The sequence below is a fragment of the Plectropomus leopardus genome, chromosome 6, assembly GCF_008729295.1.
Source record: "Plectropomus leopardus isolate mb chromosome 6, YSFRI_Pleo_2.0, whole genome shotgun sequence".
Classification (NCBI taxonomy): Eukaryota; Metazoa; Chordata; class Actinopteri; order Perciformes; family Serranidae; genus Plectropomus; species Plectropomus leopardus.
This window is the reverse complement of record NC_056468.1, coordinates 32,241,035-32,257,719: the sequence shown is the minus strand read 5'-3', so window position 1 is coordinate 32,257,719 and position 16,685 is coordinate 32,241,035. Positions and strand designations below refer to the sequence as shown.

Below are 16,685 nucleotides of genomic sequence, written 5' to 3'. Positions count from 1 at the left end.
ACTAGCCAGCTATTCTGTGTCTAGTTTGCATGTTCTCTGCACATCAGTAGTCCAGTGCTGTCTATGCTGTCTAACCCGTGTAACTGCAGCTTCTCTCACCTCTGCAGCAGCTGCTCCTCTGATCAATAAGGCTGATCTGATCAGCTGTGATTGATCTGACCACAACCTGATCGACTTCCTCTACCCCGTGACTCAAACTCAACAAATTGCTGCCGTAGAGGAAAAAGTTCCATCTGCTGTGCGTTCACGGACCCGCAAAAAACAGAATACAGTGCAGGTAACCACGGCAACATTACCTATTGCCAATGTTACATTACCTGTTAACTGAAAACTATCTAGGCAAGAAATGAAACTACAGAAGTGATCAGTGGTCTCAGTAAAATCAGTATCCAGCTAAAAACAGCACCAGATTTCTTTAATATTTAAATGTCTTGACAACATTATTGTTGGCCTGGGACGTTCTGTCACTTCAGACGTCTCTACAGGTGTTTAGGCTTTTTCTCTGTCCGTGCTGTCTTACAGTCTAACAGCTACATATAAACTGAGTCACAGTTGCAGCTTCAAAACTATAAGCGACAGCACTGACGGACAGATTACTGACAGAGAGCTAAATGAGAGGCAGGCAGTGTTTGCCCTTGTCTAGTAGCCACAGTGAAAAGCCATTCAACGTGTCACAGGAATGTCATTCACCTCCCCCAGCTCCACGGTTTTAAGGCAGCGCCAACAATGGACACATTGTGCTTAGAGGTAAAGAGAGGTGAAAGGTTTCTTTTACCATCTTCAGACTTGTTATGATCTACAGCCAACATGGGTCCCAAACAACAGATTCCTCTAGCCCCATAGAAAAAAACTGGTGTTATTTGTTACAGAAACACAGGGGTGGATTAAAACAGTGTGGATATAAAGATAATCATCCAGGTAGACCTTAAATAATCTGTGATAACTTTACAAAGATTCTTTAGGAGAATCTTACGGTGCTCTTTGAGAGCCAATCAATCATGCAGAGATCATCTGGAAAGCCTGATAAAAACATTAAAAGTGAAACAATGAAATAAATTGATAAACTATGAAGTTCTCAATCCCCATTCTGATTCAAAGGCTTACACTAGTTTATAATGTATGCAAATATCCATATGAATATCCATTGATATAAACATCAAAATGTTGTTCATAAATTACCAAGACGTGGTAATTATCTGTAATTTGCATTCTTGGTTGGCTATAAAAGCTGCAGAGAACTCTAGATATGAATCAAAGTCCATATTAATATTCGTGTAGTATTGATTAAAATCTGTTCAGGCAGAGCGGGACACACATCACTGCAGATTTCACACGCTGCTCACAATGAAGCCACTGAGTAAAATCATTCAGTCACTGACCGGCCGACGTCCACGCCAATATCGTTCTAATTTGGCCTTGGTATTGTTTTTCAATTTTCACAACTAATTCTCATATGACGCCACTATACTCATATCAAAGTGATACTTTTTTAACTACCTTACTTGCTGTGCTTTTCAACAAAAGAAACAGAAACCAGACATGTGAAACAGAAATGTGAAATGCTGTCTAAAAACAAGCAACTTTGCCTAAATAAAAATGAAACTTTAATACACCACAATTAAGATCCTATAATACTGGTGTTTGGCATGTAAAATGATGGCGATGTCAAAAATCAAAGTATTGAACATATTTTGGACATACGATGGTGCTAAAGGGGAAGTGAAAGAGGAAGGGAGGACGTGACTGTATCAGACATCTGGGCAATAAATCCAGTCCGATGGCTGTAGAGATTTTTCATTTCAAACATAAAATGTCAACCTCACAGTGACACTACAGCAAAAGTCACCAAAAATCATTTGCATTATCATCTGGAGACCATTCATGTTTGTACAAAATTTCATGGCAGATCCATCCAATACAATAGCTGATCAGATATTTCAGTCTGAAACAAAAGCATCTAACATTTTAAAGAATATTTCACCTGTTTCTTTATCATAACCAGTGCATGTTATGTTCAGTTCTTGAAGAAAACCTTGTTTTTTTGGCATGGTGAACGGATAATCCAAAAAAGGCGAACATCCTTGAATTAAACTCAAAATGGTCTGTGTATGACTACAACCACATTAGGACAAATCACATGCTCTTTTCTTTCCCTCAGCAGCAGTTTGAGGAGTTTATGTTGCAAAACGAATAGCTTATCACTCCATCATCTCAGAAGTGATCAGATCAAATCGATGGATGAGAGGAGCAACTGCTGCATAAGTGAGTGAATGCAAACTTTTACACCCAGCGCAAGAGACATTTAAGTTTCACTTTCACATCAGTTGGCCTTTACTGCTCCATCTGTGCCCATAGTACACTCTGCTCTCCAAGAGCGTGGTGGCTTCAGAAGCAAGAAGAAGCAGAAATAAACATGTTTATAGCCTGAAACAAAAAAAAATGTTTTTTAAAAGGTCTCTTTAGCTAATTTCCTCTATCATGATAACTGTACAGGGGATGAATTTTTATATAACTCACCAATTTACATTTTAATAAGCCTTTAAGCTGCAAATATTTAAGTATGTGGCCATTTGAGTGGCAGGCTGTCTGCAAGGCTGTGCTCCAGTCTATGAGTCAGCTTCATCCTGTTGTCCAAATTTGGTAAAAAACCCAAGATAGCAACCGAAATGCCAGACTTAAGTCTTCAAAACAGCAGTCTGCAAACCAAAGGGTGACATCACGGTGGCTTCATCTATTATTCTATACAGTATATGTATTAAATAAACGCCCTTGACCAAGCATGCCACTCAACCATGCCTTAGACTGTTTGTAATGATGTGTTTTAAATCATAAAGTTGTCAACAAAACAAAAGTTTTCTTCAAAAATTAAAGGTAACATGCGTTGAGTAATGCATATTGTACGGTCATTTTGTGGGTGAAGTATTTCTTTAATGGCCACTTCTGACAGTTATCAATACTCTGCATCACAGACCCATTTTGGTCAGTACCACAAAACTGAGTTGCAATAACCCAATATCACTTGCTGACATCTCGGCTCCTCTGAATTGTGCATAACTAGCCTTGATAACATCTAATATTTGGTTATCCTGGTTAAGCATTTCCCAGACAGCACTCAGAACGAGGAGAAGCTTTGGTGTACCTGTCCTCTGTATATGCTAATGTGCTCACAGAGGGACTGAGAGACACACAGAAACCTGCTTGATATCAGGCTATGCATACAAATGGAGAGAAGTGCAAGACCGTTGTTCTGACAACCGAGGAGATGGTGGCAGAAGGTGAGGAGGGGGGCTGCTGGTGCTTCAGCTGCTCCATCCATCGTCTCCTGTTTTATTTCGTGCCCGCTCTTTAAAACAGGGCCCCCATACGTCTGGTGAAACTGACATTCAGCTGGTTTCGAGGTGGTTAACTCTGTCATGACTCAGGGGAAAGTCTGCAGACTGGTTTTGTAGGTTTAGCAATGACTCTCTGCGCTGATGTGACCCTGCTGTTATGAGACAATCTATAAAATGACGATAAGCAGGAGATGACATTCAAAAACTAAATGATGACTGCGCTTTATGAGTCCTAGTAATAACTGCGTGATTAACGGAGCTGAATTTCCTCGCTTCCAGTCTAACCTTGTTGACATTAATTAAAACTGCACAGAAAGTTTTGAAAGCCCTTGCCCTTTCTTTTGATTATCTCAAAGCAGAAACACATCAGACAACACAAAAGGTTGTTTTTCCAAGGAGAGGACCTTCAAGGAAACCAAACAGAATAGACTGAGTGAGCATGAATTTGCCAAGGCAACTCAGAACGACAACAATGATCCGCCTAGAAACAAGCAACAGAAAATGTTTGGCATCAAATTGTGTGACAATTAACAGAACCACAAAATAAGGATTAAAATTTCCCCAATACCTGAAGATTTCATGTGTATGTCTGTACATAAAAGGCATGATATAATCCATGTTGGTGGCCTTAAAGCAGCATTAATGAACTTACTGCCTGATGAGAGTGAGAAAAGACAGAAGAGTGAGTGCAAAAAAAGAGAAAGATAAAACTCAGAAGCAGTAGTGGCTTTTAGCAGCCACTTAGGTGCATAATGCCAGTTAATTCCAGGCTCCATACAGGTGTGCCAGTATAGGCACTCTGATCAGTTTGGGCTGGGCGATATGGCTTTAAAATAATATCACTGTATTTTTAGACTATATCACTATACACAATATATATCTCAATATTTTGAAATCTCCTCTAAAGTACTGTAAAATACTTAAATACATGTTTGGGGCCTTCGAGCTTTGGTTCTGATTGGCTCTCATTAAAGAGAGGGCTGATCTGAGAAGCAACTTTTTTCAGCATAGTTTACTCCAACGCAGGGCTGAGCCATATAAACTACAAAAACACTGATCGGGATGAAAATTTCCTGGATTATAAAAAAAGAAGCTTTAATTATTGTGTAGTTAAGTAGGTAAGTAAAAAAGTTGTGTCGCTAAACATTTTCTTTAAACAGAAAACATTTTATCAACAGTCAGACAGAAACTCCTGACTATTTCAAGCTTTATTTGGTCATTACGTGGACCGGGCAACACTGGCGTTAATTCCAACACAAAACAGTGAATGCATATTGTCAAGATGGAAACTTGTGCCAAATTAAGATGAGGAAGACCACAAATTGAGTATATCGCCAAAAGAAACAGCAACGCTCTCAGAGAAACACCTTAGCAACAAACCATAACATTACCATGTCCCAAGGTTGCACACAGCGGTTAAAATTACAATTATAATCCCAGTTTAATATGTATTTTACTGGCTAAAACCTGCTGCTCCTGTTGTTTACATGGGCTCAAGATTAAAAGCTCAAGCTTGAGCCCTGCTGTAGTTTCTTGAAACAACCAGACAGCAAGTAGAATAAGTTTTTCAGTCTGCACTGCTCCAGCCAGGCGAGCTTGAACCAAACGGAGTCTTTACTTAATATATCAGTGCGAGCAACGGTCATACGTTAAGCCCTCAGAGTATTTTTCAACAATGATCTTTAATCCCTTTGAGGGCTGATGACATTTTGCTCACAGTGCTTCAAATTACCCTAAACCCACGCTAAAAAAAACATTTCATCCATCAGAGAGTGTAGAGGCAACAAAAGGCTTTTTAAAAGATGAAGAAACATTTTAAAAAACAGTGAGCGCACAAAACTAAGAGAGTGTGTCAAAATTCATGCACTTTAATTATGCATGTGTTGAAAATGCGTAGGTGTCGTTTTCTTGTTTATACTGTTGCTAATAATCAAAGAAATGGAAATAAAGCGTGTAATGGAACAGCAGAGGGATGTGTAGTAGTATTTTCAGCTTTTAGTATGAAAGCTGCATATGTATTGATGTCTTGACGACCTGCATGCACTCACTGACAAGTTTGCTTGTACGCCTGTTGACAGATGACCTCCACTTTGACATTTTGTCTTCAACATCCCATAACAAGCCCACATGGATTCTTTGGTGCATGTATACAAGCAAGTACACACATAGAGATGCAGCTCTGGTCCTGTACAAGGTGCCATGGTTGCTTTTATGGTCGATTTTTGCGTTCTTTGTCGGCTCATGAGCAAGCTGTTGCTGCTTGTAGAGACCAAGAGCACCACCTTCTCTGCGTTAGAGGATTTTTATGAGAAAAACTGATCAACACCAAAAACAAAAAGGAAAGTACATACTCTATTTTTTACAAATAACTGGAAATTACCTTAAGTTATGAAACTGGGATAATGGTGCCAAGGCTTGGTAGTGAGTGGTAGTCAGTGTTACCTGTATTAATGGGCATACACCGATTAAATTACCTGCCCACTGCTCCCACTGTGGTTTTGCTTTTTCAAACCAATAAATAAGCATTTCATAAAATACGTTTCTATGCTTCAGTTTTGATTTAGTTCCAGCACGCCTCTGGAAAACTTCCTCACTGCATTCCTACTGGTGCCATATTGCTACACATTTTTATGGACAAAATTTCAAAACTTTTCCATGACTTTTCAGAGACCCACAACGAAGAAAAATTGCGGCATTTTCCCAGCAATTTTCAACATTTCAGATTCAAACTATCAAACATAATTTCAGTTAGCTGGCATACACGAAGGGAGAGATGGACCGTGAAGAGTTATCCACGAAAGATTACAGTCACAATTTTATTAATCACAACCAAATTCCATGTCTTTTCCACAACTTTCACTGATTTTTACTAATTCCATGACTTTTCCAGACTACAAAAATGAGATTGTGAAAATCTGTGACTTTTCCAGATTTTCCACGGGAACCCTGCATATTACTGAAACTGCCTTATGTTTGTAAGTAAATATAGTCTGACATCTTTCCAGAGAAACGTCTTCGACTCATGTGGGTGTGTGTGATAAGAGAATAGATGCTCCAAAAAAATAACACATCGGAGGGAGGATTGTTACACAACAAACTTGAATCTTTTGAATGTAATATAAATGTTTACACCACAACCTTTAAAAATGAATAAAACTGCTTGCTATTTTTTCTGATCAACTGTTCTGATTTCAACTATTCTGACCATAAAAGGTTTCATATAAATATACAGTATGTGCAACTTACTTATGTATTCATTATTGTTAACTGCAGGTCAAAAGAGCATGTGACAGAGTATTAGCAAGAGTGCAAAAGCTACACAAAGAGGATGAAAGACAGCAAAGAGGAAAGTTGTCTTTCCCCCAAAGATTATAGCCCCTCAGTTTCCACGCCTGACCGCCTGCAGATCTCTACTAATTGACCACAAAGGGTTGTAACTCCCCCTCCACAACACACACACACACACACACACACACACGCATACACACACACACACACTCACACTCACACACACTCAGAGCATGACACCCCTGCCATTCACCCGCTAACACAGTTGGCAGGGATCCAATTATCCTCCATTGACTGCAGAGATTAATTGAAAATAACTCATTACGCTCCTCGAGGACATTCCATGTGAGTCAGATTTCAATTTGACTCGTGAGTTGACTCGCAATTTGAAGAGTCTGACTGGAACGATCACAAGGCTTAAGTCATCCAGACAGAGATGGACAGACTGGATTTCGAGACATCGAGCAAGAAAGGGAAGAAAATCTGAACTGAAGTCTGAACCCTGCAGGAATAGCCTACTGTCCGCCAGTACTTCTGCACCATTTTTCCTTCTGTTCTTTCCTTATTTTTATTTTCCTCTCTTGCACGATGATCTTGAAGTCACAGGGATATCATCATGCCTCTCTGACACATACTCTTTACTACTGCTGCAAAATGTTGGCAATGCAGACTGAAGCTTAATGTGCCTCTGCATGCAGGGTTGTAGATAAGTGTGTCAGACTAAATGACTAAAATGTAAATACATGCAGGAGGGAGGAAATAAAGGAAAGATCTTGTAATGTTATCCTGCTATGACTGGTGTCAATGGCGTCTTTCTATATTCACAAGTCAAAGTTTGACTTTTTGACCCCGCATCTGATGCCAACAATAAACACTGGGTAGATATTTTGTCAATATTATCAGTACCAAGTGATTATTATGAAATTACAGCAGAAATTTGCTGCACAGTTACTTAACTGAACTGAGGGTCAAAATAGGTAGCGTTATGACATAAATCAGTCACATTATCTAAACTGCATTTCCCCTTTTTACAGTGTTTAAATCTACCTCAAATCAAAGCTGTTTTGAAAATAATAAAGTTTATATTGATAACTGAGAGAATAACTGAACATTAATGTACTTAAAATCAAATCCTTGTACTCCAAAAGAGGTAACGCCGCGTTTATGCGACAGCGCTGGAGCTCCCTGGGGTCGCGGGGGGTGGGTTTGGGTGGGTGAGTGAGTGGCAGGCCTCATCAAGGACACTCCTGCTACCCAGACTGCCCCTCCACCCAATAATGCAATCCAGGGTAGGGGGGTAAATCTAGGTCATTGGCTGGGGCACAGTCTGCATGGAGTGTATGCATGGCATTACTCGGTGCTGGTTGTATTCAGAAAAAAGGATGTCACAGTTGGCGGGAGTGAATATTCTGTAGATTTATTTTTAATAGTGTGCATAAAGACGAGAGGTTTCTTGAGGGGAAAAGAAATTCTGAATATCACCATTAAATGTAGGAGCCCATGTGGATATCTTGGATATAATCCTATTTTGTATTCATGGAAATGTCTTTGGGTGATTTTTGCTGAGAAAAAAAAAATGCAGACCCAGTTTTATGCTTTTTATGTTCATTTGCATTGCAGAATCCCTGCTGAAATATACCAACCCCTCCTCCTTGATGAACGGCAGCCACATACCCAGACACACACACACACACATCATAGACACAAAAGGAGGGCCAACTGGTAGAGAGCCACGCAGCGGTCAGATTAATGTAGACTAATGATAGAGGCCAAGCACTGCAAAAAATATGCAAAGTGTAAAACTGCCCTGCGGACCAAATGAAAGGTGCAGACCAAAATATATTCCAGTCAGCTAATGTCTTAGTTCATCTTTCTTTCTCCAAGTCAGCCAGAAAGCAGCTGAGTCAGTGGGTCTCCAAACAAATGACAACATGGAAACTAAACAAAAAAATTCTGAACTCAACTCACATGACCCAATAGCCTATTTTTTTCATGCAGACTTGCTCTGTTTTGCTGCAGAAGAAGAAACCAGCATGCTTTGGTCAGACCAATACAAAGGCTTGCTGATATTCTAGACTGATATGAAAGATCAGATATCAGACAGTCGGTGTCGTCTCCGGCTGACGTGATGGGGGTTTCTCTGCTGTTGACAGCAATGGAAAAATACTCTTGATTGTAAAGCCTGTACAGTGTCCCAGATTTCCCCTGTCCCAAAACAACAGGAGAGAGGCACCTGAGAGCTGCTTTCTTGGTCACATTAGAATCTAATTAGGCTTTTTATGACAGATTATGGGGTAAAAGCTGTTTTAAAAGCAATCATGGCAAGAAAATGCTACAGTAAACGCTGAATATTTGTCTTTTTTGTCATGAAATCAGCTATAAATAGATATATTACCGTTGCAACTAATGGTTATTTTCTTTATTGATTAATATGCTGAGATTTTTCTTACAAAACTGGGCTGTCTATGAAGTAAAAAGACGCAAAATATCCATTGTTTTGCCTCATGGAAGGAGACGTGCTGAATTCTACTAACAGCAGACGGGTATCCATTGCAGATTTGCACAAAAGTTAAGCTAGGTCGCCAGACTATCGCAGGGCCAACACATATGGACAGACAACCTTACACGCTCACAGTCACACCTAAGGGCAATTTGGAGTCACCAATCAACCTGAGCTGCATGTCTTTGGACTGTGGGAGGAAGCCGGAGACATGTTCAAAACATTAGCAGGTCTATTTCTATTGCCGCCACCGCACTAGCCATCGTTATTTCCAGTCAAAGGCAACATAGGTGTGTTATATAAACAATAATGGAAAGGCAAATCCCTTATACGTGTGAACGACCACGTACGATAGAGATAGTCCACGATTTCACAGAGGAGTTGTGGATTCAAAACTTCTGAATGATCCTTTCACTTTTGAAGAGTTATGCGATGCAATAACAGCTCTAGTAGCGACTCTTAGATTATTTGTTGTTCATCATGTGACCTAAAAAAGCAAAAAAAAAGTGTTTCCATTGCAGTTTTGCAAACATGGCTTTGAAATACCCTCTCATACGAGCGTAAAACAAATGTGCGATAAATGGGATTTTTTTCAGAATTGACACATTTCCATTAGGTGTAATTTTTATTCGCAATTTCAATTTGCGCAAATTTGGAACCCCGACTCCAGCTGTACAGACACAACCACTAACTAACAGACTATTGTTTGGTCTAAAAAAAAAATAAAAGAAAATGTTATCCTGATCCTTGAATGACATATTCAATATGCCTAATCTTAAAAACCCCCTTAAAAATGTTGATTCTACAGCAATTTAAAACAAAGAAAAGCAGCAAATCCTATACTAATATGCTAATCATTTAGCTTTAGCACAAAGTATTGAACTATATAACAAATATTAGGTATGGAAGCCTGTAGGGAAAGAAATATATGCCCTTGACTGTGCTGTTATCCCTCGCCTGCAGGTTGGAGAGGCCCTAAGCCCCAATAGTGTGGGTTTTTTTTTTTATCCCTGCAGTTTAACACACACACCACCACTATGAAACCCTTAAACTCTTCAACGATGCTTCTCCCCTCACTTAACCATCATTTTGAGGAGGTATCAAATAGGAGTCCCTTTTAGATGCCAGCCACCATGAGGTCTTCAGTAATCCCCTGCTGATCTCTGGGCCTAAAGTGAGAATTTTCTGCCAATCTGTGAGGCAATTAGAGACCAACGGAGCACAGATGTGGTCAGTGCTCGGCTGATTAGAGAGAAGAGGTTGGGAGGAGAGCGGCAGCAGAGGCAATTTCTATCAGGAGCCCTTTAAAACACAGCTGGGATTACAGGCTAACTGGACATTTTTTGGACACGGTTCAAGAGGGAGAATTTGACAACTGATGCATTTGTGCAGGATTATCACACTTTTTTAATGCAGCTCTGCAGGTAACAACTTCATGCTTCGCCTGGAGGCTCTACAGCTAACCCGCTGTGACTCCGGCAATTCCCAGAATGACAGTTCGTTTTGCACTTCTAATAATTCCAGTTCTCGGAGTCTGCACCTCTGGAAGACTGGTAAAAAAAATATGGCTAGTTCTCCCACATATATACACACATCACACTGACAAGGCTGAGAAATCTGGGCCTGGTCATAAGGCAGTTAACACCTATAATTCCTTTAAAATAATGTGAAAAAAATGGCTGCAATAGCATAATTTCATGAGGAATTTTCACGTTTGTTATTTGCAACTTTTCATTCATTTCTTGCTAATTTAGGGGTCCTTTCTTGATTCCATATTTCTGAGAAATCAAGCCAATTTCCTCAGGTTTCAAAATGTTAAATTGTGGCCTGATAAATCGATCATTTTGGATAGTGAAGACTATATCAGACGATTTCAGAGGATAGTCAAACACTGTAGACTGCACACTTCACCCTGAAAGAAGCGCTACACGTCTCCTCTGGCTGTATTTCTGAAGCTGCATTGCTTCTCCCACACACCCCCCTCCTCATTATACCGCTTGCATGCTCACTGTAGCCAGACACTAATGAAGCTTAGATGCTCGGCTTCACCAGGCTTGAGTTTGAATATGCATGCACACACCAAACATAGGCAGTGTCAGTGTAACTGAAAGCATTAAGTCCCTGCTTGGGTGATTTTCTCATTTTGCCAAACCAAATGGGCCTCATTCCCATTCCAGCCAGAGTCTGAAGCCTGCAGTACAGTCGCATCAAAAGCCTCTCTGTCTTTAAGCGTGCAAGGCATTACAGTGAGTGCAGGTCATGCTGCTGTTATCAAGCCTATGAATAGACAGATTCACCAGCTTTCATCAAGAACTAACTGGTTTATCCCAAAGTTCATCCGAGTTAATGAACGTAAGAAAATACTTGAAAAAAATGTTTGGCAGTGGTTTTTATGGTAATTTTTACATCTTTATCCTAACCTTTCACATACAGAAGTGTTCCAAACTGTTTTAACAGCACAAAAGTGCCATAAATTTCTCACTTCAACTTGTTGAATGTGACCTGTTTATGCATATGTCCCCATTTGTGAGTTTCAATCATTAGAACAATCAATATCCACAAGCTGCTATGAGGCCACCTGCTCCTGCAGTATTTGTGAGCAAGTTTCAGTCATTAAGATGTTACCCCAAAATAAAAAGAAGTCTTAAGTCCTCCAGGCTGTGCAATATGAGGAATATGAGATAACATTGTTGAATGTCAGGATAACATTATTACTTGCGATAAATAAACAGATATTAAAGTGTGCTCAGTTCTTGACGCAAAGTACCTTTGCTTGTTTCTTCTGTATCTATTGCCAGAATCTGGCTGACGTGCTATTTTTCAGGCACCAGTTCAGCTCTGATATTAACACTTTTGTCTGCACTGTCACACTTTCCTCCAACCATGCACAGTGAAACTGCAGCACTAGCCTCACTAATCCTCACTTGCATCCTTGCTAATTTTGACCAATCTGATGATTTGGCGACAGCTCCGAGGGCCAGAGAGTCAACAGCATGGCAGATATCAGACAAAAAAGCGCTTACAGTACAGACATAATGTAATTTCATCAGCTGTTAGTCTTTGGGATGGGTTTATCACACAAGTTGGCATCAGGAAGAAAATTCTCAATACATGCATGAGGTTTTGTGTCCAGCTCTAGTTGTTGACAATGTGCATTATGCAATTTTTAGCCAAAGCAAAACATGCCTCCCACTGACAGATTATTTGTTTCCATTCAGGATATCACTGGATGTATTTTCAAAAGCAGGCTGATAGAATTTTATATATTAACCAAGCTATCAAAAGGTGGGTTGAATGCATTTTTCAATATCATGCAGCAGCCTTGAGCTCCCCCTCAAGTCATACATAATTCTTCTATCTCATACGGAAATAAAATCCTGTTCTAACTCTAAAAATACAAGCCTGCATGGACGCCTTTATTGCAAAAAAAGCAAATGTTTACCATATTTCAACACTCAAAATGTTGAAAAATCCATGATTATCACAGTGTGATGTCAGACAACCCAATTTAATACTTCTCTCTCCTAATCAGGCTACCTCAGAGAATGGATGCTGGTGTTGGAGCTACAACCAAATGAGACTATCACACTCACATAGTCGTCTCTTTACCTCCAGCCAGAAATTCAATCCCATTACACAAAGCTCCCCAATCGTCTCTATTACCAAAGTAGCATAGTGAAGCAGCTACGGCAACTTCAGCTCTCCCCCACAGTGCGGGAAGGTGAGCGCTAATAGGAGAAGCAGTGCTGCCAGACAGGCCCTAGAGAGCAGAAAACAATTGGTTGATTATTACCAACACGGAGTACATTTGTCACTTTGATAACCAGAAACTCACGGAGATCCAATTCTATGTTTCTGTTTCTGTACGTTTAGTTGTGTTATTTCTACTTTTATTATAATATAATGATGTTTTTCCATGAATCAGTAAATTTAAGCTGAAAACACCAGATTTGACACTGTATGTTACCTACTCTTCAGCCTGAATGTGACCATCCTGCTTTGTCATTTAAGCAACTTTACGGACATAATTAACAACCCAAAGAACCAAATCTCATGTCTTGTCAAAGTGTTTTCAACCTCTTTATCTCCATTGTCAGGCTTTCACCTTTGCCCAAACACAGTCTGGATGAAAAGCAGGCTGTCGCGATGTAAATCCTCTCCCTGTAAAGATGTACAACACTCCCTCCTGCAATAAATCTCCAGGAAAGAGGCAGCAACAGTAACAGACGCTAACCTCTTCATCACTGACAATGATGCATTATGGACTGCATTAATCAGACGCACACACAGTGGGGGGATGTATGTCCTGGGGACGACTCACAGGCACACTGTGTGTCCATGCTTGAGTAAGAGCATGCATTAGCGTATGAGTTTATCTGGATGCACAATTGTGGGTGCAGCACGGCATTAAAAAAAACATATATTTAGGACTATTATATGGACACTTTGGATAAATGGGTTAAAATGATGAATATAATCATATGACTGAGCATATTAACTATCTGGATGCAGAGTTGTGGGTAAAGCATGACATGAAAACATATTTAGGACTATGTGCACACTGTAGATATTTAAGTTAAAATGCAAAATATAGGGTAATAATAAACATTTCAGGGTTTATGATCTATCTGTGTGCAGAGTTTGAGGTGTGGCATGGCGTGAAAACACATATTAAGACTATGTGCACAGTGTGGATGCGTGGGTTAAAATGCTAATATATAAGCTAATAATATAAATTCAAGCATGCATGGGTGTTTATGAATCATTTATATACAGAGTTGTAGGTGCAACATGGTATAAAAACATATATTTAAAAATATATGCACACTGTGGATGGGTTAAAATGCTAAATACAGTCAAAGCATGAAAATTTAAGCATGCATTAGTGTTTGTGTTAATGCACTATCTGTATGCAAAGTTGTGGATGCAGCATGTCATGAATACAAAATATTAAATGAATAGTTAGTATGGATGGCTAGAAATGCTAAATATAATCATAGATATTTCAGCATATGAACTATGTTTATGCAGAGTTTTTGATGCAGCATGGCATAAAAATTTATTTAGGACTACATGCACACTGTAGATAGGTAAAAATGCAAAATATTGGAAAATCATACACGTTTGAGCATGCATTAATGCATGTGTTTATGGACTATTTGTATGCATGGCATGAAAACATTTATTTAGGTCTGTTATATGAACATTGTGGATAGATGGATTAAAATGATAAATATGGTCATATAAACCTGAGCATATGGACTACCTGCATGCAGAGTCATGGGTGCAGCATGGCATACAAACATATTTAGGATTATTATATCAACACTTTGGATAAATGGGTTGAAATGGGAAATATAATCATGTAAATTTCGGCATTTGGACTATCTGACTGCAGAGTTGTACGTGCAGCATAGTATGGAAACATATATTTAGGATTACCATATGAACACTTTGGATGGATGGGTTAAAATATCAAATGCAATCATATGAATTTAGAGATGAAAATAAGGTGTTTTCCCCACCCTCTATCCTCTATCATGAAAAGAGGAAGTTCATACGCATTTGGGAATAAGAATAGACGTCAATAGCTCAAACTTACCTCCCCAGCTCGTCTCCAATCTCATAAAAATCCTCAACATTTTCTTGATTGAAAACAGTCATGTTGTCCAGGCACTTCTTTCCTTTCCCCCCGACCGCAGGCATGTCCTCCGAAGCGGGTACACCGGCTCTTCACAGCGGCACCATCCCTACCAGCAGCCTCCGTTCTGGGCAGGGTTACAGCCAAGAGTCCTCCTCATGTTAGAGCTTCCAGAGCCAAAAAAAACCATAGACGGAGGAGGAGAATAAAGCATTAAAAGCAGGAGTGAGTGGGGGAAAGGTGGGCGTGCAATCAACAAAAGGAAAGCAAACTGACGGAGCAATGAACCTGCACCTCCGGGGAGACGTCACGACTCCCGGAGCTGATCTTTCCTCTCCGGACTATCTGTATTATTTTCCCGGGCAACCGTTTGAATTATTGTGCTACAACAGCTGCCAGTTTTGCAGATAATAGTAACATAACCATATCACCACCGGCTGGCTAGGAATGCAAATAACCCCCTGTGAAAGCTTGGCGTAGCCATGGGAAACACGCTAGCCTCCCTCCTCTCAGTCCAGCAAGAAAAAAAGACTCAGTATAAAGTCATATCTGCCGTAAATAACGACCTGAGCGGACCCTGACAGGTGTTTAACACAACTGTGCACTAAAAAAACTCATACATTTTAAAAACAAAATCAACGCCAAACAGTTTTTCCCCCTAAATTAAACCAACGACTCGCCCCTGTAATATGAAATATTCGCAAACATTAGCTTGAATTTCGGAGCGTCAACCGGCTCTTTTCTTGATAGCAAAACAACAAATTGAATGATTTCGCCGTAAAGTCGCTTACAGTTTGCCGGTTGTGGGTCCCGCTGCCAACAGTAGCCGAGATTTCATGCGTTTTTTGGGAGCCTGTGACCCCGGTTTGGCTCACGGAAGACAAAAATGCTTCAACGGGAGAAATCAACGTTAACAATGTAAGGCAGTCTGGTCCTGGTGCTTGGTTCAGGGTCCGTGGGAAGTTTGGGAGCACACATGGGAGCGTTGCGTGTTTGATCGGTTTTATTGTATGCTAAAAACGCGAACACTAGGCAATCAGTAATTTAAAAAACAGATATAAGTTTTGTCTTGATACATCATATATATATACGCTAAAGGAAAGGGGTTTGTTTGCCACCAAAAATTGTCAAAAAACAGTTATTTTCCACGCCGAAGCCGTATTTACCGTATTTTCATGTGCCGTAAATGCAGCATCGTTGTAAGTCAGTTAAAGGCGCTCCACTGGTCACAGGAGGGCAGCAGAGCTTTCACTTTTATTTTAATGACAGTTTAACAGATAATTTGTGCTTTACAGAGGTTTTTTGTAATTAAAATGCTCATTAAAGCGAAGTCCAGCTGTTTATTTTATTTTGGGAAGTCCATTGCACACCTGTGGCTTCTTCAAGTTCTAACTTAAACTCATCTTTATAGAAAAGACTTGCCTTGAGCTTTACAATGTCTTTTTAAAATGAATATGTATGTGTATATATATATATATATATATGCATGTAATAATAATAATAAATAATAATATTATTATTATTATTATTATTATTAAATTTTTTAAATGTTTGTTTTTTTGTTCTTTTATTGTATGCACAAATTGAAAAAGTCTAACCCTAATTATTCATCCTCTATGATAAATGAAAATGTTACAGAGATACTGCATATACATTAAAAAAATATATTTTTTTATATATTTTAAATGATCAGAAAATTAAATCATACACATACCACACTACACTTCCACTAATCCACCCACCTTAGTTAGCTAAAAGTGGGTATAGCTGTGGTTTGCTTTTAGCCACTTGCACTTTTTTGGATTTTAATTTTGAAATTGATTTAATTTCCATTGTATCATCATTATCATTATTATTATTATTATTATTATTATTATTATTATTATTAGTATAGTAGTAGTAGTAGTATTAGTGTTTTTACTAT

General features: G+C 39.3%; 1 protein-coding gene across 1 annotated transcript in view; it reads right to left on the bottom strand.

The window, feature by feature from the left end:
* dapk1 (death-associated protein kinase 1) overlaps nt 1–15,651 on the bottom strand; it is a 94,993-nt gene extending 79,342 nt beyond the window's left edge. Inside the window, 2 exon segments of the mRNA XM_042487731.1 lie at nt 14,723–14,928; nt 15,553–15,651. Of these exon segments, the coding sequence (XP_042343665.1) occupies nt 14,723–14,826 (104 nt within the window). The 5' untranslated portion in view covers nt 14,827–14,928; nt 15,553–15,651.
* Between the last annotated feature and the right edge of the window lie 1,034 nt (nt 15,652–16,685).